Raw genomic sequence first — 23,512 nt, forward strand, 5'->3', positions numbered from 1 at the left:
CAGCTTAGCCCCTGGCGCAACAGGATCTAAATGCTTTTAAAGAAGAAAGGAACATGACTGGACAGAATTTTTGTCATTTGTGGTCTTTCAGAAGGCAGAGATCCAAGGGTGTGATCTTGTAGTGCTGTGGTTAACTGATGAAGGGCAATTACACAGCTAAACTTCTGACAATATGTAGAATGATGTCCTAATTTAAAATTTGGAAGAATGACAGGAAGCTGTTTTTAACAACTGTTCATTAGGTTAATGTGGTGCAAATTAATTTCATTAATGCAAAATTAAACACCAGCTATTACTATTTGTTCCCCTTTTTGAAATTATTAACAGGTGAGGTGAAGTTACACAGTAAGGAAGCTTGTCCTCTGATTTCTTCTAAAGGATGAAGCTGAGGCCCACAGTTGTCCTCATTTTTATGTCCATGACATACAGTGCGTTGAAGTTGCCAACATTTAGTAATTTCAAACTGATTGTATCAGTGATGGGTGATGATGCACGTTGCCTTTTTTCTTTACAAAGATATGAAACAAATAGAACTGTGTGAGTTGGTGACCTTCAAAGATGCCTTCCGTCTGACCCCCCCCACCACAATAGTCAGGGCCATGAGTGTGCATATATTTGTGTGTGTGTGTGTGTGTGTGTGTGTGTGTATATATATACATGAATGGCACTGTTGCTGTTTTGTATATATCATTTCCCAAGCAACTTACTCTGGACTCATGTTATCTGTTACAATATACTATATGTGTATCTGACTATTTCTTTTAATATAAACAGTTGTCACAAAATATTGCTTAGCCACTCAATGGAAGCGTGTGACTTTTTTGAATTCTGCTGTCGGCTTTGATTCATCACATACTAGGAAGATATTTACTACTTACAGATTTAGTCAATTTAGGAGCATATAAGCTCAATGAGTAGAGTTCTTAATACCCTGTCTGATCTCACTTGTGATGGCTTTGATACAACATGTTGTGTGCTGATGAGATCGGATAAAAGCTGATAAATGGAAGTGGCTAACAAGAAAATACATTCTACTTGATGGTCTGAATAGAATAAAATCTAAGACAGCATGCAGAAGGAGTCTTTGCAGCCATAGACATATTTTTCACCCTTATGTAAACTTGTTACTATTACATAGCTGGGTAATGGGACACAATGCTCAAACAAAACTGTACTGCACTCTTTTATAACTGAGTCATAGATTTCCCAAATAATTTAAACACTTGATAAACAAATGGCATCTTTTAAATGTTTTTTTAAATGCATCTTTTAAATTCCCTTAGGCATGTGAAGTATTGTGGCCTAAGGGTGCTTATGAAGCTTAGCGCCACCTTATCCTAGGTATTTAGTGACAGGTACAATGCTACAAAGATAGCTTAATACAAATGCAGGATGATGTCCTTCCAGAAAAATATGTTTTGTTGTTGGTGGAAACAAAGAAACCCATAGATACTTTAAATTCATAAGAAGCACATTGGGAAACTCACAGTTTGTAAGAGCTGTGTATAGAACTTTTCTCAAAATGTGATCTTAGACATGCAAAAATCCCATCTAAGGAGTGGGTGCAAAGGTGTATTTAGAAGATAAAATAGGAAAATAAAAACATCACTGCATCTGAACTGCATTATAATTGGCATTCCTTGTTTCCTGGGACAATGTAGTCCATGTGAATGGTGCTTCCCCAGTTTTTTTCCATTCTGTTGTTTACAACTGTTTTGACTGAGGAGGGTGTCAATGCCAGCTCTTCCTGGTAATAAAATTAAGCCATTTTCAGTATTTTCTATTTAATGTTTAATCAGTAAACTGTCTTAGCATCTCTCCTAAACTCACAGAGAACAAAAATATAGAACAAGGAGAGAGGAAAACTATGACACTTAAAGGGATAACAACTCGCTGTGTACTTTAAATGATTCCAAGTCCTCTTAACTTGCAAAGTTGGAATCTTTGTGAGAACCTCCTTTCTATTCTCCGTGGAAATTCCCGTAGCTGTAAGTCTGTCATTTATCAGGGAAGTAAATTGCTGTTTTTCCTGAAACTGTTCCAAGTTCGTGTTCTTCTGAAGCTGAATTTGACTAATAAGTCATGGTGTGATGAAGTTCTGTCTATCCTTTGTCCTTTAGGGTCTCTTTGAGAGTAATGGAATAACTTTTTAAATTATCAGAGAACTTGTTTTTCTTGAACAAAGGTAACTTGGAATAAAGGCTTTGATTTTGGATTTAAGTGTAGATTTAGCTTTTCATTAATTAGAATAGCCACTGCTAATGTACTTAAGGATTGCTAATGTCTTTATAGTGTTGATGGGGTTGCCGTGCATGGAAGCAATTCCCCTATGAACAAACCACAGTAATTGAAACTGCAACATAAAGGAAATGTGTTTTTTAGGAAATGCCCTTTTCTGTGTTTTTTTTCTTTCTGTTAATAAGAACAGTAAGACTTAATGCTATGATATTTTTCTTGAGAGTGATTGATCATGAGTGATTCCCATTGCAACTCCATTCTTTAAAGCCTCTCCAGCATCTATACAACCTGAGCTGTAGGAATAGAGAGGGCGTGAATGAAAGGAAAAAGACAGATTTCTAGTGAAAGAAAGTAAGCCTCTTTAATGTTCCTTTCATGGCTTATTGTCAAGTCTAGTTTTAAACTTCCCATCTTCTATTTCTTTAGAGGCCTGTGGTTTTTAGTATGGAAAATAGAATTGAAAATGGTCTCTGGGTGATCAACTGCAGCTTGGGGAAGAACCAGACTTCTGGCAGCAGGGAAGGAAGTAATGATGACTTTGTGAGGAGCTGCCTTGTGTTCAGGCTCAGAGAATCTCATCTGCTGGGCACAGGAAGCATTACTGTGCTATTTCTCCCTCTTATTAACTCAAGCCAGCTCTCGGTTATCCTTAGGAGCCTGTAATAATGTGGGGTTGAGTCCGTCAGGAGTTACGGAAAAGTATAAAGTTACACCAGTGCTTTTCTTCTGTTGAGGTTTTTCTTTCCAGCTGGTGTTTTTAAAGGACTGGGAGAAATGTCCCACCCCCTTTGGAAATGTCACAGTTAAAAAGGCCTGCTTTCATTGAGAACATTCATATATTCAGACTAGCTCTTAATGAAAGGTAATGTCAGCTTCTTAGCTCATAGGAGCTAGAGCTCACTGCTAAAAAATAATTGTGAATAGCTCTGTTCCTTTAAACACATGGACTGTTCACAATGTGCAAAGGCTGTCTGGAAGCACCAGATCGATACTCCCAGATTTGCATCACTGAGCATGACAACTCCCAACAGATTAAGGAGCTGTTACCATCAAAACTTTAATCAGTTTTTCTTCCGTTTCTGCAAGTACAGAAAAAGACTTGTGAATTGTCTTGAGGATTATACTGCATTGCTTCTGGATAAACTTCAGTGCCTCTGAAGTGAGGGGAACACAGCACCAGATTATCTTGCGACAGCTGTCAAGTTTCCAAAGGTGTCTGATGAGATCTTCAAATCTTAATACTCAATACTTTATGGATACATCCAACCTGTAATATGTCACCCTTGCTGCTGTTTCCTCCCAGTCTGGTGGTAGAAATGTGATTACACACAGAGCTGATCAAACAGCAGGTAACTGAAGCAGATAGTTGTGAATTATTAGATTTCCATGTTAAATGTAGAACTGTGTATAACCACAGAATCAGGGTGGCTGCGGCCGGCAGGGACCTGTGGATGTCATCTGGTTCAGTCCCTGTGCTCAAGCAGGGCCACCCAGAGTAGGCTGCCTCTTCACTAAACAGTCATTACAATGTGTGTATGTATATATACTTGTATGATTATATACATACAAATTCAGGAACATTAATCTGAAAAGAAGAGGTAAGAAGAAAAAAACCAGAACCAACAATTGTGGAGTCCAGACTGAAGATTCAACCTTTCTTTACTCAATGTCATTCAGTTTCATTCAGTTTCTCACTGACTTGAAGAGCAAGTTTGGGCTTCAGCAAGAATAATTATCTTATACAGTTAGAGTCCCAAACCTGATGGTGTGTTTTGGACCCCTCACTACAAGAAAGATATTGAGGCCCTGGAACGTATTCAAAGGAGGGCAACAAAGCTGGTGAGGGGTCTGGAACACAGGCCATAGGAGGAGAGGCTGAAGGAGCTGGGAATGTTCAGCCTGGAGAAGAGGAGGCTCAGGGGAGACCTCATTGCTCTCTATAACTTCCTGAAGGGAGGTTGTAGTGAGCTGGGGGTCGGCCTCTTCTCTCATGTCATTAGTGATAGGACCAGAGGGAATGGCTTCAAGCTACGGCAGGGGAGATTCAGGCTGGACGTGAGGAAGTATTACTTTTCAGAAAGGGTGGTCAGGCACTGGAATGGACTGCCCAGGGAGGTGGTGGAGTCACCGAGCCTGGGGGTGTTCAAGGAAAGGCTGGATGTTGTGCTGAGGGACGTGGTTTAGTGGGAGCTATTGGGAATAGGTGAACGGTTGGACTGGATGATCTTTTAGGTCTTTTCCAACCTTGGTGATTCTATGATTCTATGCCATTACCAATTAAATGCCACAATGTTGAAGTTAAGCTGGAAGTCAATATAGAGTATTAAGGAAAACAAAACCTTGTGGTATTGTTCATAAACAGTTGAAAGCATGGAGAATAAAGGAGTACAAATCTCTATCCCATTTGGAGTTTTCATCAGCAGCTCATATTGAAGTGTGTCAAAGGAAGACCATATCATTGTCCCCTTTCTTTTTTTTGGTGGAGGAGGATGCAGATACAGTGTGGTTGTTCAGAACGTGTAGCAGCTGAATGTTGGTCAGCTGCTGAAAGCCATTGCAGTTCAGTGCAGTTGATAACATTGCTCTCAAATTTGTGTCAGTGCAATGTTAGTGATCAGAACACAAGCAGACAACTTAAAAATGCTAGTAAAATGTATTTGCCTGTGCTGTTTGCTAATTGTATTACTGTTAATAATATGCTTTTACAGGCTTACTGTTTACTGTTGTTCAAGTTAGAATGTCTTCTATCTTTTGCTTAAGACTATAAAAGCAGATTTTCTTTTACCGCCTCTTCTGTTGCTTTTTTTTTCCCTCTTGTTTTATTCAGAATATGGTGGAGCTAAATTGAAACTGACTGTTCAGTATGTCTGTCTGAGGGCAGAGATTTATGATCGTTCCAGTCTGTGTGGGTATGAGTTCCAGTCCACTGTCAGGATTCACAGCAGTGAAAGATTCTTTTCTTGTGGTACTCTTCACCATTATTTTGTTACTGAGGAGTATAGCATTTGAGGAAGGTCATCATCCCATATGGAAGTTGGTTCTTGAATTGCTCTCTAGGAACTTTGAAGTAATCAGGATGCTTTGGCAGAGGGCTGCTTAAATAAGCTATTTGTCTGATAAGCAACAGCAGTAAACATAGGAATGAGTAATATGAGTGACAGTGCCTTCATAGTAGGAGATTACAGGATCTTAATGGCACCTGATTTTTTTTTTTTTTAATTTGTTATTACATGTCTGTGGTTAAAATATGAGAGGAATGAAACACAAATTTCATTTTTTATAGAGAACTGGCTGTGAGGGGCACAGAGAATTTTATCTGTTTAAGCTGTGCTTTTTTATATTGGAGAGAAAACATACTTCAAGAATGGCTATCTATAACTCAGGATTATTTAAGACCACTGATAACACTCAAAGTTATTGAAGACAATATCAGGAAAATCTGAGTTTCTGCTTTTTTGTATGATGATTCCTTTAAAAGGATTGTTTCTTGGGAAACTTTGTAACACCTAAACTACTTGTATATGTTATGTTCACGAGGCTCACTGAAGGAAGTTGCATCGTGTGCATCTGGGGAAGGTACTTGCTTCCTTAGGGGTGTGCCTGGGAATAGGCTTGAAGCTGACTACTGGCAAGTCCTCAAGTGTTAGCCACTGTAGTCAATTCCTCTGTAACTCATAAGGTTTGTCCTCAGAGAGAATAGCTGGAGCTGCAGCCCCCTCCCAAGAGGTGAAGCAAAGCTTATGTCTTGTGGTGCCACCAACAATGATTTGTTTTGTACATCTTCTGCATGGTAGTTTTGTCACTTTGCTAAATATGAATGAACTTCAAATGAATTTCACCTTAATAAGTTGCTTTAAAATGCAAGAGATAGGAACCAAGTATGTACTGTAGCCTTAAATTTACTTGCTTTCAGGTTGTGTAGTAATGTTATGGCCAAAAGTACAAATATGACAAGTAGACAGTTCCAGGGTAAGAACACATTACTTGTAGTTGTGGTTCTTAGACTAGTGAGTCTATGGAGGTATTTGAGAATTAACAGCACAGAAATTAGCTCTGAGATATTAGTAAATGACTGCCTTTTCCATTTATGATATTACCATTTGTTATTAATTTGATCACTCATTGCCATGAATGCAGTTCATCTCACTTAAAAATTCCTCTCCATCCTTGCTTCATGTTACAGAATTAATTGCTGGATTTCTTAGCTTGAGTAACTCTTTGTTTGCCATCGAATGTGTTTTTTCCCATGTAAGAAATAGGTGACTAGCCATCTCTGGTTTGCCCCGCATCAGCAGGAGCAATTATAAAGAATGGACTGGGAAAGGTCTACAACTCCAGCACTTCACTGCTGGATAGCTTCAGAGGCTCTAGATAGGAAATAGCTGCTTAGTTTCTAGTTAGACAGTATTTTCTAGATAGCAAGTGTTGTCATAAACTGACAAAGATGCTCTGTATGAATGTGGAGTCTAATCTTGTCACTTAGTCAAATATGACTAGACAGTACAATTTGTGGATGAAGGCCTTGACTTTTAAGCATGTAATGCTTGCCTGGGTTCCTTGAGACAAAATGCAATAGCTGATGTTTTGGCACAGTTGTGATTTTTAAACTCAGAGTTCAGAGATGAGGGAAACCAGGGAATATTTGTTGTTTCATGTATAATCCTTCTTCATTCTCAAAGCTAGTGTAGTGTTAATGAGGCCATTTGTATTTAGTGCTTTGAATAATTTATGGTGAAATCATAATTCTCTTTCATTTTTAATGTCATTAGTATTGAAAGAAACCCTTTAATTGAGAGGAATTAGAGCAGATGCAGGACTCGGTGAAGTGCAGCAAAATATTCTTTAGGTATGTGTTTATCAAGTTGGGGTAAACATGTAACTGCTTTAATGTTGGACCTATAAAAAATGGAAAAAGCAACTGTGAAACTCATTTTTGCAGGACAGAGATTTTTTACTAGACATGACAATCTGTATATCAGTAATAATAGTCTGTTATTGGGTTTGTGATACTCGGATATTTGTGAGTACTACCAGAAATATATTAACTTCTCAGGTATCTCCAATCCTACTTTTTAAAAAATGTGGCAAGAATACATTGTATTAACATAGCTGATATCTACTAGAAGGTAATCTGTTTACTTTCTGAAAGATACAAAAAATATCCCATTGACTTCAAAAGAGTTTTGGATTATCCTTTTATTTGTTTTGTAAATGAAACAGGGAAAGATATTTTGGTGTTTAAAAGAAGCCATGATACGCTTTGCTATGATGCTTGACTTTTTTTTTTTTTTGATAGCATGGTAATTTGTGGAAGTTGAGTAGTACCTTTAGAAAAGAGTTTTGTGTCTGTAATGTCATTCTTTTATAAGCAAATGATTATGATTTTTAAACTAATGATGTAAGGGAAATGAACTGGAATTATTGCATTGGTTTCCATGTGGCTTCTCTTGCTTTACACCAAAATGAGTGAGACTGGAAGAAGGTGTGATGACTTCTTGGTTATTGCTTGACCGGAAATATCAGAATGTACAGTTGGAGGAGCAGTGTAGAATCCAACTGTGGAAGAGAGAGAAGGAAGATAGTCTTCCAGAGTTGTATGCTTTTCCTTATGTTCTTCTATAAGAAGCAACATGAAAACACTAATTATCACCTTCAAGTGTTACTTCTACGTGTTTATTCATATAATCATCTCAGTAGTGTACACCAAGACATCTTTCCAAATATATATTTGGAAATGTTATAACACATGCTCCAAGGAGCCACTCAGTCACCTTGATATCTTGGTACCCTTCTGAAGAAGTGGCTGATGCTACTTGACTGTAGCAAGGTGATCTGTCACCTGCAATTGTAACCCTTGTTTGTGTGCATCCTACTCCTTTTTGTTGGTCTCTGAACTTCTGGAGAGTGCACACAAACCCCCTGGAGTCTAAAGATGTCCATAGGTGCCATTGGAGGGGAGGTAGCAGTATACATAGGCCAGCATGTCAAGAAAGAAAGCTTTCTGTTGTTTCAAAGGTTGCTTAAGCTTCTGTGCGGATGACATTATAGCTCGCTAGCTTGGCTTGGAACCAAAAAGGTAATCAGCTCAGTATATCTAGGAAGTGCTGATTTAGTATATTTGTTAATGGTTTAACTCAGTCCAACTGAGCCTCATAATTACCTCAAAGGCTCTGAATCGGCTGCTGTTGCGTATGCTCGTGTTTGAACATAGTCCTCTCTGTTTCACAGAGGTAAGGTCTCTGTGAACTAAAGACAGAGTTCTGCTTTGGTTATTCATTGTAATACAATTAGAAATTCAAATAGATATTGGCTGGATTCCTTTTCAGGCACTGGACTTTAGAAAAGGTATTTCTGTCCCACTGCAACCCTTCAAAGGTCAAAGAACTCTAATGAATCTGAGACTGCCAATAGATTGTGAGTGTTGGGAGATGTGGCTGGAGGAGGAAAGAAGTAAAGTTTCGTGTTCAGGTGGTTCTTGACAGCCCCTGCATGTTAGTCTGCCCTTTGCTTTTGAGAGTGTATTTTCAGTCTTTAGGATTCCAGCAGCGCAAGGAATGATAATGTCTGTGTCCAGTGAAAGGTAATGTCTGGAAAAGCCACAGACTTGTTCTAAAAAGCTGCATGACAATAACCAGCAGTGGATTTCTGTTGTCTGAAGTTACTTTTAAAGTAAAGACCAAACCTCTAAACCCTGTGTGTTGCATGGTAATAGTCACTTAGCAAGAAAGCCACACATAGGCTCTTAGGTGAGCACTTCAGGAGACTTTCTTTTTCTTTTAGTTTCCTAAAACACAATGGACTTTACCAAAATTAAAGGGGAAAAAAAAAAAAAAAAACCAAGAACAAAACAACCAGGGGATATGCTGAAGTGGCATGTTATTATAAGTAAAAGTGGGCCTGTGTTAAGCAGGTTTTCTCTTGCATATAGCTATGTTTGAGGTTAATCGTTAGGAGATTGATATTTCATTTCTTTTGTCAAAACTAGTTAGCACAGCTCTGCAGCTGTCATGATTTTTCGCTATTGTGAAAAGCTTTGTTTTATTGTAATGCTACTTTGTGATAAACAGACCTCATTCTTGGCACATTCTTGGAAATGATTGTTGGAGGCTTTGAATCTGTGCTTGGGAAGGCACCTAATTAATGGAAAATAAGCTGTAGGAACTAATTTAGCTCAAATATAAGAAGGCATTAATAGAACACTTACACCAACGTATAATTGCGTTCCTGCTAAGTTATTGGTGGAAGCTTATTTATGTCTCTTAGATTATTATTATTATTTTTTTTTTTTGCAACAATTGTTGTTTCCCAGTTGGATGATGCTTTTTGTGCTGAAGTATTATGATGTTTTTGGAGGCATTAGAAAAATAATTATTGAATATTCTGTATTTCTTTATATTCTCTTCTCAAAACAAAATAAGAAATAGATATATTTAATGTGCTATATTAGTGAAATCAACATCTAATGCAGTCAATGAGCTTTAGTAAAGGTAAGGTAATAGTGTAATCTTACCATTTAGGTTGCTTTCTATTTGAATAAGGGAAGAAGTTTCACTTGAGAAGCGATTTGCTTCAAATTATTATGAAGTGGAAGTGTATGCAATAGAAAAGTTAGTCATTTTTCATAGTGATGTCTCATCTCCATAATAAAACACAAGGATTTTTATGTCTTATTAAAACGAAATTTCCACCATGTTATATTATATCTTAAGTAGTAGATGAAATACTGAAACATGTGTATTTGTATTTTTCCAGTCTAAAACAGAACTGAAAAACAGTTAGGAACAGTAAGTCAAGAGATATGGATGTGTTGGTCTGAGGACTGTTTTTTTTTTTTTTTTTTTTTTTTTTTTTTTTTTTTTTATGAAGGTGAGGGAACTAAACTTTGGCTTTCCGAAATTCTATGAACTTTTCCTGAAATTTGCTTTCCAGAGAGAGAAGAACAAGGTTACTACTTGTGGTGGTGTTGTTTTTAACTGTTCTGTTCTTTCAACCTTAGTTTTTCCTCCTAGTGTTTTTGGAAACCAGTAAAACCATTTTGAAAGCTTTCTGTATGTCGCTGTATATTTCATTTAATGTATTTTGCAGGAGATATTTAAAGTCACTAATTTGTCCTACATTTTGTATGAATCCAATTGATTCAGGTCGCAGAGCAAGAAATAGAACTAACTAGAAAAGTCAATTTCAAATATTATTTTGGCGTGTTGTTGTAAGCCTGTCTTTTTATAGCAATAAAAAAAAAAAGGTAATGAAGGCGAATGTAGAATAAGAGTGTTTAGCTAATGACCATTACTATAAATGATTACTATTAAGATTCCTTACATATTGCTTTCTCCTGTCATGTTGCAACTGCCAGTGGAAATTCTGGATGCTGCTTTCCTGCACAAAAGTGAACATTTTTGTGAAAATTTCAGCAAAACCAACAAAAACATTTTGTGGTAGTAGAAGAACAGGAACTGTGTTCTCTTTGAACTCCTATTATTTGATCAATTGCATGAGAGAGAAGAGAGGTAAAAAGAGACTGAAAGATAGCAGTATCTTCAACAAGGATGTGGGAAAATGGGTTTTGGATTGGGTATGTTGCAGTTTGAAGGCTTGCATATCTATGGATCACTTGCAATTTATATTTTATCTGGAGGTGATGAGGTAGTAAGCTGCAGTATGTTATTTGCTTGTGGCTGAGGTACCTCTGAGTCATGCCCAGAAACTAAGGAAGGCTTCAGCGAGAACCTGAAATGCAACCTGTTACAGGAGCCTGTGGAAATAACTGTACTGGCAGCAGTCGATATCTAATCAGGCCCTAGTGGGCAAAAAGTGAGCCTGTTATAAAACTGCATTACAGGTGGGCTGCATGAACCAAGGTAGATGCTCACTGACCCATTTGCTGGCGTCTCATTTAGCACAGGAGCTCATAAATGATGAAATTTGACAGCACGTACTCTTTTTTTTCCTGCAGCTGTGAAAGATGCATTTCATAGAGCTGGGTATGACTTAAATATAAAACGCTTGCTTTATTTAGTGCTTGCAAGGCCTCAATACCAGCAGGCTGTCAGCTCTATGTAGGAATACTGTAAACTATATGTGGGCATAGAACAGAGGCAGGGCTTATTGAAACTGGGTTTTGGCCACCTAAATAGCTTTTGTAGAGTCTGAGCAGTCCCTGCTGAAAAGTACAGTGAAGGTGGTGTATGATATTGACTGCAAACTGTTTTGATATTCTGACTGCTTTGCTGAAGCTAATAGTGCAATAAGAACGAATAACGTGAACTAACAGGAAGTGGAGAGAACTAATGGGAAGTTAATACGTATAAATGTAATCGAATATTTCATGCTTTGCTTTCTTACTCAGTTCATCATGTCAAACACTCAAGTACACTAATGAAGCACCGATTTCCCACAGAACTCAATATCTGGCTAGCAACCTGTGAAATATGGATGTCTTTCTGCGGGTTGCTGGGTTGACCTGGGAGCACTCCAAGTGCTGTTGAGCTCAGGGTGGCAGTTGGGAGCCAGGTTCTCCTCCAGTGGTATGGTGACTCTTCAGGCTTTTGGTCTGCAGCCTTGTTGCTCAGGTACTGTGCTTTTGGGGTCATTTGAAGAGCTCCTGATCCTAAGCAAGGGACACAAAACGTTGATTTGTCTAGCAGCGTATAGGTGACAAGCATGTCATTCAGAAAGCATAATCTAGTTTTGATAGCTTTTGTCTATATTGATGCCGAGTAAGAACTGAAGATATAAATAACAAGTAATTGACCATATTAACAAAATGCTAGGTATGTTCTGTTTCAAACAAAACCCACTCTCAAGCCGTATTAGTAGCATTTTCTTTTCTTTTTCCGTTTAACATTTGGAGTTTTTTTTTTTTTTTTTTTTTTTTTGCAGGGCCAGGATTTTTATCCATCTGTGCGGTGTGTGGGCATATCAGTGACTGTATCATCCTGAGACTTCAGGTGCTTTTTTTTCAAGGTTAGATGCACAGCATAGTTAGAGCTGCTTTTGGCATTTAATTTAGAAGCAGCTCTTATACAGTCAGTGGAGAGTGGGAGCAGCCTCTGAAGGGCACCTGACATAGATAGTGAGACTAACTTGATGTGGTGCTACCTGTTAGCTACTTGGTGGTCCAGAGGATAGCTCACTTTCCTTCGTAGACCCCTCTCCTCTCTATATTGTCACTTATTAAACTTGGGTTATTCCAGTTTTGTCGTCGTTGTTTTGGCATGTGGAAGTCTTATATTTATCTTTTGACAGATAATGCTGTATTTTGCCTTCAGCTTGTTTTCATGCAATCGATTTCATACTGTTTGTTGTTAATGTTGCTGCACTTAAGATAGATACCATCTCCTCAGGGCTCTGCCTGTATGTATTTCCAAGCAATGTTTTGTACATAATCCCACTGAATTGTAATTATATCTGTCAATCAAACTTGATGATTCCATTTTATTTTTCATTATGGAAGCTTTGGCAGCCTGACTGACAGGCTATAATCAGTTGAGAGGGGGGTTCTGCTCTGTCTGAGACCTGGGAAGCACCTGTGGGGCCATGGCTAAGGAGTCACAGGGTTGCAAAAGGTTGAGGAAATGAGGCAGCCATGCACAGAGCAGGTAAATTGGTTGTTTTTGTGGTTGATGTACAGTTAAGACTCAGTGATTTATAGCATCAAGAACAACATTAAGGATTAAAAGAATAGGCCACATAGCAGAAGAAGTCATAATGTAGCTGAATACAAGCTGGATGACCAGGCGTAGGTTCTCCAGTGGTGTAGGGAGGAGGACATCTTGGGATTGCCTGCATGGTCTCTGTTCTCCTCTGGTTAGGCTGTCTACAGCATGATAACCATACACTGAGCTTCCTAATTACTAGGAGATCTAAAAGTATACATGTAAAATAGGAGTGTTAAATTAAACTGAATAGTCACCCAGCGTAGTGGAGTACTGTATCCACTTCTGGGCTCCCAAATACAAAAAAGACAAGGTGAGAGAGTCTAGTGGAAGGCCATGAAGATGATAAAGGGCCTGGAATATCTCCCCTGTGAGGGAAAGCAAACTGGGTCTGTTCAACCTTGAGAAAAGAAGACTCAGAGGGTATCTGATTAATGTTTGTAAGTATCTTAAGTGTGGGAGTCAAACGGACACTGCCAACTTTTCAGTCTGTGGGGACAGGACAAGGGGAAATGGCCATAAACTGGAGCATAGGAAGTTCTGCACCAATATGCTAAGGAACTCTTTTCAAAGAGGGTGATGAAGCACTGGAACAGGCTGACCACAGAGGTTTGGATTCTCCTCCTCTGGAGATATTTGAGACTCACGTGGACACCTATCTGTGCAGCCTGCTGTAGGGGGGCTGCAAAGCAGTGCAGTGGGGTTGGACTCGATCTCTGGAGGTCCCTTCCAGCCCCTACAGTTCTGTGATATCTGAGGCTGTGCTTATTGCATGCCTGAAGTTTTACAAAGAATCAAGGTATGCGGAGATAGTGAATATTTGGTCTACATGTGAATTTTAACACAGAAGAAAAACAGGGGACTATTTATTTTGCAAGTGGAGTTCTTTGTTCTTTTTTCTAATTTTGAACAGGAAAGACTGGTTCACATTTGTTTCCAGGGTGTTCTGTATGTAGAAATAATTTGCAATATTAGCATGTGATTATTATAGCATATGATTGGATACTGTTGATAAATAACTTTACATAACTAAAGTTGGCACATAATAGGACTTCTGAAAACCATCCTAAAAAAAACCTGCCTCTGAAATGTAGTTTTATCAAATAGTTGGTACTTGATCAATGAAGTCAGTTACAATTCCTTGCATAATAGTATGTAAATTGAACTAAATTTTATGCTTTTCCCAAATAAAGAAGGCAGGTCCTAACAAATGGTGTATTTTAATTTTCTTTTGGTTGATCATGTTGTTTTCTTTTTGTGCTACTTGCTGTAAATAGTGTAATTTCACAATGCTGACAGGCTGTATACAAAATACTGCGGTGAAACAGGGAACTAGATTACTCTGTATATACTGACAAATCTTTTGTTAATGTGTGTTCAATAAAGTTAAAATAGCAAGTGTTATTAAACTAGGGGAAAAACAATGAAAATTATTAATGTTCTTTTGTTTGCTGGTGTTATACATGTGCCACAGTGCTTTTTTTTTTTTCTTTCCTCTAAAAAATAGTTTTATTGAAATAAGACAGGAAGGGGAAAAGCTACAGCATAAAAGTGCAGTAGCAATGAAGGTATTTGTTTCAGTGCTGTCTCAAGTTCTATGAGCACCTTTTTTTCATTTTTCAGGCAGTACAGAGAATATTAAATGCTATTCTGCTTTCAATTAAACAGCAGCATTAAAGGTATCATAAAAGTTTAAGAATTCCAAGTCATGGACCTGGAAGTGGTATTTCAGAAATGAATTCAAGTGTTCTTTACCTTTATTTAGTAAAGTCACAATGTTGTCCTGAATTGATTGTGTAATGAATCAAATTTGAAAATATCACATAGAGGAACTATTATCTAGAGTCCCTTTTGCTTGTATTGTTTCACATGAGTCTGCTTGGAAGGCATTGTTCTCTTGGAGGAGAGGGCTGCCTTTGTTTTTTCTGGACTTCAGAGAACATTCTGTGAACTCTTCAGGGAGCTGCTTGGCAGGTTGGCATGGGATAATGCCCTGAAGGGAAGAGGGACCCAAGAAAGCTTGTCAGTATTCAAGGACCATCTTCTTCACATCCAGAAGCAGTCCATCTTGAGAGAGAGGAAGGTGGGCAAGAATGCCAGGACTCTTCCATGGATTATTTAGAAATTCCTGGACTTAACACGAATAGAAAGCCTATAGGTAGTGTAGGCAGGAATGAGTTACCTGGAAGGATACAAAGAAGTAGTAGTTAGAATCAAATCTAGCAAGGGACATAAAGGGGAACGAGAAGAAATTCTACAGGTCTATTAGGGTTAAAAGGGAGGCTAAGGAAGATGTGGGCCATCTCTGAAAGGAAACTAGAGACCTGGTCACAAAAGATATGAAGAAAACTAAGGTGCTCAATGACTTCTTTGCTTCAGGCTTCACTGGCAAGGGCTCTAGTCACACTGCCCAAGCTGCAGAAAGCAGAAGTAAGAACTGGGAAAAGGAAGATGTGCTTGCTGTAAGTGAAGATCAGGTTTGAGACCATTTAAAGAATCTGAACATGCTGAAGTCCATGGGACCTGATAAGATCCATCCACAGGTTTTCAGGGAACTGGCAGGTGAAGTTGCCAAGCTCTTATCCATCATACTTCAAAGCTTGTGGCAGTCTGGTGAAGTTCCTGCTGACTGGAAAAGAGGAAACACAGCCCCAATTTTCAAGAAGAGGAAAAAAAGATAGAGGGAACTATGGACCAGTTGGTCTCACCTCTGTGCCTGACAAGATCATGCAGCAGATCCTCCTGAAGATCCTACTAAAGCACACAAAAAAAAACAAACAAAGATGAGGTGATGGGTGGTAGCTAACATGGCTTCAGCAAGGGCAAATAGTGCCTGACAAACTTGCTGACCTTTTTTTGATGGAGTTATGGCATTCATAGATAAATGAAGAGCAATTGATATCATGTGCCTGAACTTGTGCAAGCTTTTGCCACTGTCCCACATGACATCCTTGTCACCAAACTGGGGAGAAGTAGATTTAATGGATGGACAACTCGCTGAATGAGGAACTGGCTTAACGGTTGCTCTCAGAGTTGCAGTCAATTGCTCAGTGTCCAAATGGAGATTGGTAATGAGCGGCATTCCTCAGAGATTAATGCTGGGACCAGTGTTGATTAACATCTTTGTAGGCATCATGGATTGTGGGTTTGAGTGCACCCTCAGCAAGGTTGCAGATGACAGCAAGCTGAGTGGTGCAGTTGATATGTTAGAGGGAAGGGGTGCCATTCAGAGGTACCTGGACAGGCTTGAGAGCTGGGCCCATGCCAGCCTCATGAAGTTCAATAAGGCCAAGAGTAAAGTCCTGCACCTAGCTTGGGGCAATCCCAAGCACAAATACAGGCTGGGCAGAGGATGGCTTAAGAGCAGCCCTGAGGGGAAGGATTTGAGTGTCTGTTAATGCAAGACTCAACGTGAGCTGGCAGTGTGTGCTTGCAGCCCAGAAGCCCAACTGTATTCTGGGTTGCATTGAGAGAATCTTGACCAGCAGATCAAGGGAAGTGATTCTGCCCCTCTTCTCTGCTCTTGCAAGGTTCCACCTGGAGTATTTCATCAGTTCTGGGGCCCCCAACACAAGGATATCAAGCTGTTGGAGTGGGTCCAGAGGAGAGCCATGGAGATGATCAGAGGGCTGGGGTGCCTCCCCTATGAGGACAGGCTGAGAGCTGGAGCTCTTCAGCCTGGAGAAAAGAAGGCTCTGAGGGGACTTTGTAGTGCCCTTCTGGTACCTGAAGGGGCCTACAGGAAAGATGGGGAGGGGCTTTTTAGGAGAACAGGTAGTAGTGATAGAACAAGGAAAAATGGCTTCAAACTGAAAGAGAGTAGATTAAGACTAGATAAAAGGAAGAAATTCTTTACTGTGAGTATGGTGAGACACTGGAACAGGTTGCCCCCTCCCTGGAGGTGTTCAAGGCTAGGCTGGATGGGGCTTTGAGCAATCTGGTCTAGAGGAAGGTGTCTCTGCCTATAGTAGGGGGTTGAAACTGGATGATCTTAAAGGTCTCTTCCAACTCAAACCATTCTGTGATTCTATGTACTTGCAGTTACTTCCGTTCTATATCAGAGCTAGATGCGCTGGCTACTAAGCTGTGGGTTCCGAGTCACATCCCAGTGTCCTGCTAATATAACCAGCCTCTGTGGTGACTCTGACAGTGTGATTTGCATGTAGCCTGGTGAAGGTAAAGCTGGTCCTGTTATGGCAAAGGAGAGGCTGGGTGTCTGGGGATCCCCAGTGGAGACCCGACTGTCTCCTGGAGCTGCCCTGCTCAGCTCAAAGCACCTCCATTTCTGAGGCTGGGAGATGCCAAGCAGTTTCTCATGAGTGAAACTGAATCATCTTTAAATGGGCAGATTTGATATTTGATGTCACAGCACTAGAGCAATTTTTATAATGAATGCATTTCCCTTGCATTAGCTACAGCATGAAAATATCTTCTCTGCCAGTTTTCTATATTGGTTTTTCTTTTTTTATAGTATACATTGCGTATTCATAGTAAACACGTGTAGATGTAAGCGTATGTCTGTTATGGTGTGATTTGTTATGATTGTGCAAGCACTTTCTTGAAATGAAGCTTGCTTGCTGGCATTTGCCATGCAGACTAACTGTGGGGCAGCCAGGTTTCACCATATGCCTTCTGAATCTTCATTTTGACCTCTGTGTGATTGTATGTACTGTTTCATATGTACTGTTTCATACTGCTTTTTAGTCCTTGTTATGATTTAAAAAAAAAAAAAAAAAAACCAGAAAGATGGTACATATAATAAATCAGTCTAGTATTTTTCCATCCTCTTCCACTCTAAGCACCTCAAAACACTTTTCTTTGATTAACTTCAACTCATTAAAAAAAAGAAAATCTGCTTTTAACCAGGCACTATAAATGGGGAATTCTTGAGGCAGTGGAGGACTCATAAAATAAAAGAAGGGATGGGTGTCCAGACTGGTTTTGTCATTACTGGTCTCACAGCTTCACCCACTGAATCACTGCTACAGCAACGTAATTTATAATTATATGTATTTCCAAGTGTCAGGACTTCTCATTTAAAGCTTAACTCTTTGAGCTTAACTTTTAAATCCCTGTGGAAAGGAAAGGCTTTTAAAATACTTATTAAATTCTAATCTTAATCATATTCATCATTATTAAAATTTGAAATAGGTTGAAATACTTAAGGTAAGTGAAATGAAAAAACTAATAAAGGACATGCAACACACTGGAGAAATGGAAGAATAATTGCTAAAGATTAAGAAATCTAAAATGGTCAAACACGAGAAAGCCTCCCTTTCCAAGAAGCTTTTATTTAAAAGTTTTGCAATAACTGAAAAATATAAAAAGGAATTTTAAAAATGAATGGAACGTTAAGTGCAGCAGACTGGCAAGGAATATTTAAATGCATTAAAACTTAAACTTTGGGCTTCAAGAATGATTCAGGCCATGCCAGTTAACATGGTTGTCGCCTACTCTTTGGCAGACTCAACAACTCACTGTTTTTGTTGATACTTGTAGTAATTATTGAGATAAGAATAATAACAGTGTCTAGAAGTGCCAAGGTACTGTGGCTCAAGGCAGTAGCTTGTGCAGTCTTCTACAGGTGGAACTTTTCAAACAATGTGTAATATGAACTTGGAAGAAAAGGATCTCTTCCAGTATTTTGCTTTCTAGTTAAAAATTATAAAGATGCAATCAAAACACCGGGTTTCTATTGTATCGCTTTTTTTAAACTGTGCTGGTGAATGGAAGATGCCTCAGTGTGAGTGTTGCCTGGTTTATTAGAACATATTTGAGAACCGTTTTTCAAAATCTGGGTGGACTTCTGAGTCAGTCAGAGAGCTGTCATACACTAGGAACTTTAGGGGGAACAACTTTTTGTGTTGTGTTCTTCAGTGTGGATCCTTGTATAATGTACCTTACTTGTATATGAGAAATTAGAATTAAGTATTTAAGAAAAAACATTGAATTTGATCTTTTTGTTTGTTTTAGGGATGACTTACCTTGACCACGCAGGTTCCACACTTTTCCCTGAAAGTCTACTTACAGCTTTTACAGATGACCTCAGAAACAATGTTTATAGTAAGTATGAATCAACGTTTCCATTATTCTTCTCATTATTCTTTTCACCTAAGTAGTTCAAAACTAGGCCTGCTGAGTTGTTGGAAGATAGGTTTTTCACACTGCTATAGAGCAGTTGGAAGACCAGTGATTTTACGGAGAGGTCACATCTCTTTAGATCTCCCTTGCTTGGCTTTTTAGTGGCTGAGGACATGTCTTTGTGGTGGGATGCAGACAAATGGGAACTGCTCTCCTGCCGTTGTCCAGGGCTGCTTTCACCCTTGTGAATCTTGCCCTTTTTAATATGTGGACAAAGGGACCTAAGCATGAGGTTGTTACTGAAAGGTAGCTGCTGCTCTTTTTGCACGTAGTGAGGGAAGCCAGCCTACAGACAGCCAGAAATTGGCAGTAGATGGTGGATAGTATGAAAACAAGAGAAGTACAGAGCAGTTGTGTGGGACTAGGTTATGTAGACCCTTCACTGTTGTGACTGTGGTCCATCATAAGCATTTTGTTTGAAAGAAAGCTTAACATAGAGTGGAGTTAGGTTTAGCACCTATTCTCTGCCTCTTCTGGTCCGCTGCAGTTTGGTACTTAGAAAAGGAATGTGAATTTGATGTGTTTGTAATTGCACAGTATCTGGACGGAGATGTAGTTATTAAGGCTTTATGGCAGTATAGTGCTACCTAGTATTATTTCTTCCCCAGATCTTCTACTTAAATTCTTCAGTCTCTTCAGGACATTATCATCTCTGAGAACCCCATGCTGCTTGTGCTTTTAAACAAAGACAACATCCTTTGTTTGGAAGTTATTGTTATGGTGAGACACAGTTTATGTTAGAAGAGACTCATCCAAGAGAAAAAAAAAATGCTTTGCAGTATTACCTATATATGCTATTAGTAGTCCATCTGAAGTCATCAAAATTTCTTATTGTGTGTTAATATCTGTGGGCTAGATGTCCTTTTTTCTGGTTTTATGTACTCCTTTTGCTCCCTGATCCATTGAGCAAAGTGTTTCCTCATCTGGGAACTAGATATCACTCTTCAAAAGAGAACTGTGTTCATTAAAGCACCAGCATGTGCTTATCACCTGGGTGATAAGCCAAGGAGAAGTTTTGGCAAAACTTCATGTCATGCGACATTGTCTGTAGCGTTTTCCCCTCTTGTTTTCTGAATGTTGACAAGTCCCGGATCTGATATGAATTTAAGTTCTTCTATGAACTAGATGTTATTCTTAATAAGGGTAGCCTTTTTGTTTTTTTTGGAGTTACAAAAGGATGCACTGATTTGATTACGTACAAAATCTCTTATGGTAGTGAATGTCAGTGATATTAAAATTAATGTTCTGTCACTGCAGCCATTGTGAAGTGAAACATATGCACTCTGATCTTAGTTACTTCAAACAAATTTGGGCTTGGCCCTTCTAATTAGAAGTGCCATCTGTGGCAGAAAAAATTAAATCTGTGAATCAATTGAGTGGTCATGAACAGAAATAGTAGTGCTGCCAGATTTTCACAGTACCTATAATGCTATGTGAGAACAAATTCCATGTTTGACGCTGCTTTAATTTAAAATGATAATGTAATCCCTAGCCTGGTGAAATTTTTTTTTTCCTCACTTATCTCTGCTACTCTAAGGGCAGTAACTGTTGTATGAGTTTATTTGATGGACACAGGTGTGAATAGGTGTGAAGGGGAAATTTAGCTTGCCCTTTTTTATTTTCTTGGTGAAAATCTGCAGGCCTAAAGAACTACGTTTAAGATACTGTATGTGTAAATGAGAGGAAGGGATGTAAGTAAAAGAGATTCTCACTTCTAAATTGAGAATATTTGAATTGGAAATTACAGAAATGCAACATCAGACGTAAAAAATAAAAATAAAAAATCAGAGCTCAAACCTTAGATGTAGTACCTCAACGTTATTATTCTTTTTAATGCTTTCACTCAACATGCTTTGTAACACCTTCACTGATTTTGAAATTTTAAAATAAATAGATTTTATTGTAAATTACTGAATAGTGTATTAATTGGTAACTTTTTTCTTGTTCTCTTTCAAAAATGCTTATGTGTTTTCCTAAGGATTTATTGAAAGGAAAGCGTGTTGTTCATCTGTGGATGTTGGTTTAGCTTATTTTGCTCAAGGAGATAAATTTATGCCCTTCTTAGGTACTGTTTTAATTGTTAACATCTGTCTGTTCTGAGCTGTACTAAGGTGGCCACTGATGTTGCAGTGAAATTTTTATTTTCATGAGCAATAGGAGCATAAGTGGTGTCCAGTAATGAATGTCTGCTACCTCCATATGATGTCTGTTAACTATGTCTTAGTCCCTGAATGTATTTATTAATGTGCATTCTGTCTCTGCTTTTTTTTTTTTTTGCTAACCTATTTGTACAGATGCAGTTGTATTTTTGTTAAGGGAACTGCCTAAGTACTAGTAACAGATACAGTTGAAGTTTCAAGGTCTGTCATAATTGCTTTCTTTAGTTATATGTTTTGACTAACTGTTCCAAGGAGCTTCAGGGCATTGCCTGCAAAGTAAATATTAAATCTTTCTTGGTCATTTTTTCAGGCTGGCTTGGTGTAATACTTTGTTAAAAGAAAAAAAAACTAGTACCTATGTTGTGATTTATGATTAACGTCTATTTCTCCATTGTCTCCTAGGCAACCCTCATAGTCAGAATATCAGCAGCAAACTGACATACGACACAATCGAGCATGTCCGATACAGGTAGAATAATCTTTCTTTCAGACGTTGTGTGATGCACTTGATATTTTTCATTTTGTTTAGGCCTGTGCTGTTTGGATCATTTTGATGTGATGCCATTTTCTGAGGTTTGTCTGTCGCATCTACAGAGAATACCTTGCACTCAGGCAGTCAAATGTTGAATGCAGTCTGAGACAATCTATTTCTTCTTCTCCCAGTTGTCCCAATTCTCCAATTCCTGTTATTAAATTAGCGCTGTAATGTAAGTCTACAATTTTAATTAAGATCTAGAATTTAGAATTTAAAATGTGAATATTAATAAGATGGTAAAGTAGATAGTAAAGTGGAATGAGTGCAAAGACTTTGCTGAAATTCAGATGGCTTTATTTAAAGTGTAGTGGTTTGGAGTAGTTTATTAAAAAAAAAAAAAGTATGTTCTTCACAGAAAGAGTAATAAAGGCATACATACTTGTGCAACAGATACTTCTACTGAGATAATAGCTTTTAAAGTTTGTTTATTGTCACTTAGTTCAAAAAGACAAATAAAATACAGTTGAGCATCATGGCAAGAAGGAACTGAATCTCTAAAAAAAAAACTGTCCTTGCACGAGTTCAGAATAAAGCGCACTGAAAGCTGTTTTTTGCCTTTGGTTTGCATAAAGTGAAGAAGTACACAATGTAGGTACTTAGTTTAACATCTTAAGGGTTTTTTACGTGCCTCTTGCTATTTTATAAAATGTCTTCATTGCTAGATATGCATGCTTCGACCAGAGTTGATTGGCCTGCTTTTAATGGCACTCTTTGCACAGGGTGAGAAATGTCACAGATTCCTTTATTATCATCATCTTGAAAGCAAACCTTTCTCCGAAACACATTACAGAATTCAGATCAATAGCAGTGGAACTATAGCAGTGTAGTGCTTGGAGTTAGAATGAAAAAAATCTGCTTTACATCTTTTTGCCTTTTCTGAGTGCCCTTTTATAAGGGTGTAAAAAGAAGGGGGAAAAAAAAAAGAAAACAAACAAACAAAAAACAAACAAAAAAAAAAGCAAACAAAACCATGAGATTTTTAGCTGCGTGATGGTGCTGGGTATAAACTTTCTCCTCTTTTTTTTTTTTCTTTTTTTTCCCCCCCCTAAGTGTTCTGAAAAAGTATTCTTTCCTTTTTCCCAACTCTGTCTTATGCCGAGCAGGATAAGACAATCTGTTAACACAAGCCTAAGTGAAATAGAATCTATGAGGAAGGGCTGTCTTCAACATCAGATGCTTAGGACCATGTACAGCAGTACCTACAGTCCCACAGTCTGCTGAGCTTGCCTGTGTGATCACATGCAGTGTTCAACTTGTGGTTTTAATTTACTGTAATATTCCAGTGTTGCCATTGAATCATTTTTCTTATGAAGGTACAATAGAAAGTGTTCTTTGTAGCTGTTTCTGGAATAACTTCTATAATACTGTATGCACTTCATGGACAAGGTACAAAGAAATAGACCTTTTCCGTATATTTAAGATTTATTTAAGAAAGAACATAGATTTCTTACAGAAAGCCAGCAGCTTCAGCTTATTTTATTTTGGATCCTATTTTTTTAAGTGACTTTTATAACAGCTGCATGGAAGATGCCATAAGCATACCAGTGTTTTCACTTTTTTCTCCTGAAAATAAGTAAATGAATGAGGAGCACTCTGCATCCAAATGAACATTTCCAGTCTTGCAAATGTAATTTGCCAGCTAGTCCTGTAGATATTCTGCAATTATTCCCCAATAAAAGTTTTAAAAGCATAATCATAAAAAAAGACACAGTTGTAAAGTTGTAAAAATTTGGAAAGAAAATGCCTTAGAACCTGTCAGTATGTCAGTTATCTAAAAGCCAATA

The 23,512-nt window shown here is 38.3% G+C and overlaps 1 protein-coding gene across 1 annotated transcript in view; it reads left to right on the plus strand.

Moving 5' to 3' along the window:
• Positions 1-23,512, plus strand: part of MOCOS (molybdenum cofactor sulfurase) — a gene marked incomplete at both ends in the record, with an annotated part of 204,884 nt that overhangs the window by 7,847 nt on the left and 173,525 nt on the right. Inside the window, 2 exons of the mRNA XM_079533631.1 lie at positions 18,867-18,956; positions 21,596-21,662. Of these exons, the coding sequence (XP_079389757.1) occupies positions 18,867-18,956; positions 21,596-21,662 (157 nt within the window). The remainder of the gene's footprint in view (positions 1-18,866; positions 18,957-21,595; positions 21,663-23,512) is intronic.

Source organism: Tetrao urogallus (assembly GCF_951394365.1).
Source record: "Tetrao urogallus genome assembly, chromosome: 3".
Classification (NCBI taxonomy): Eukaryota; Metazoa; Chordata; class Aves; order Galliformes; family Phasianidae; genus Tetrao; species Tetrao urogallus.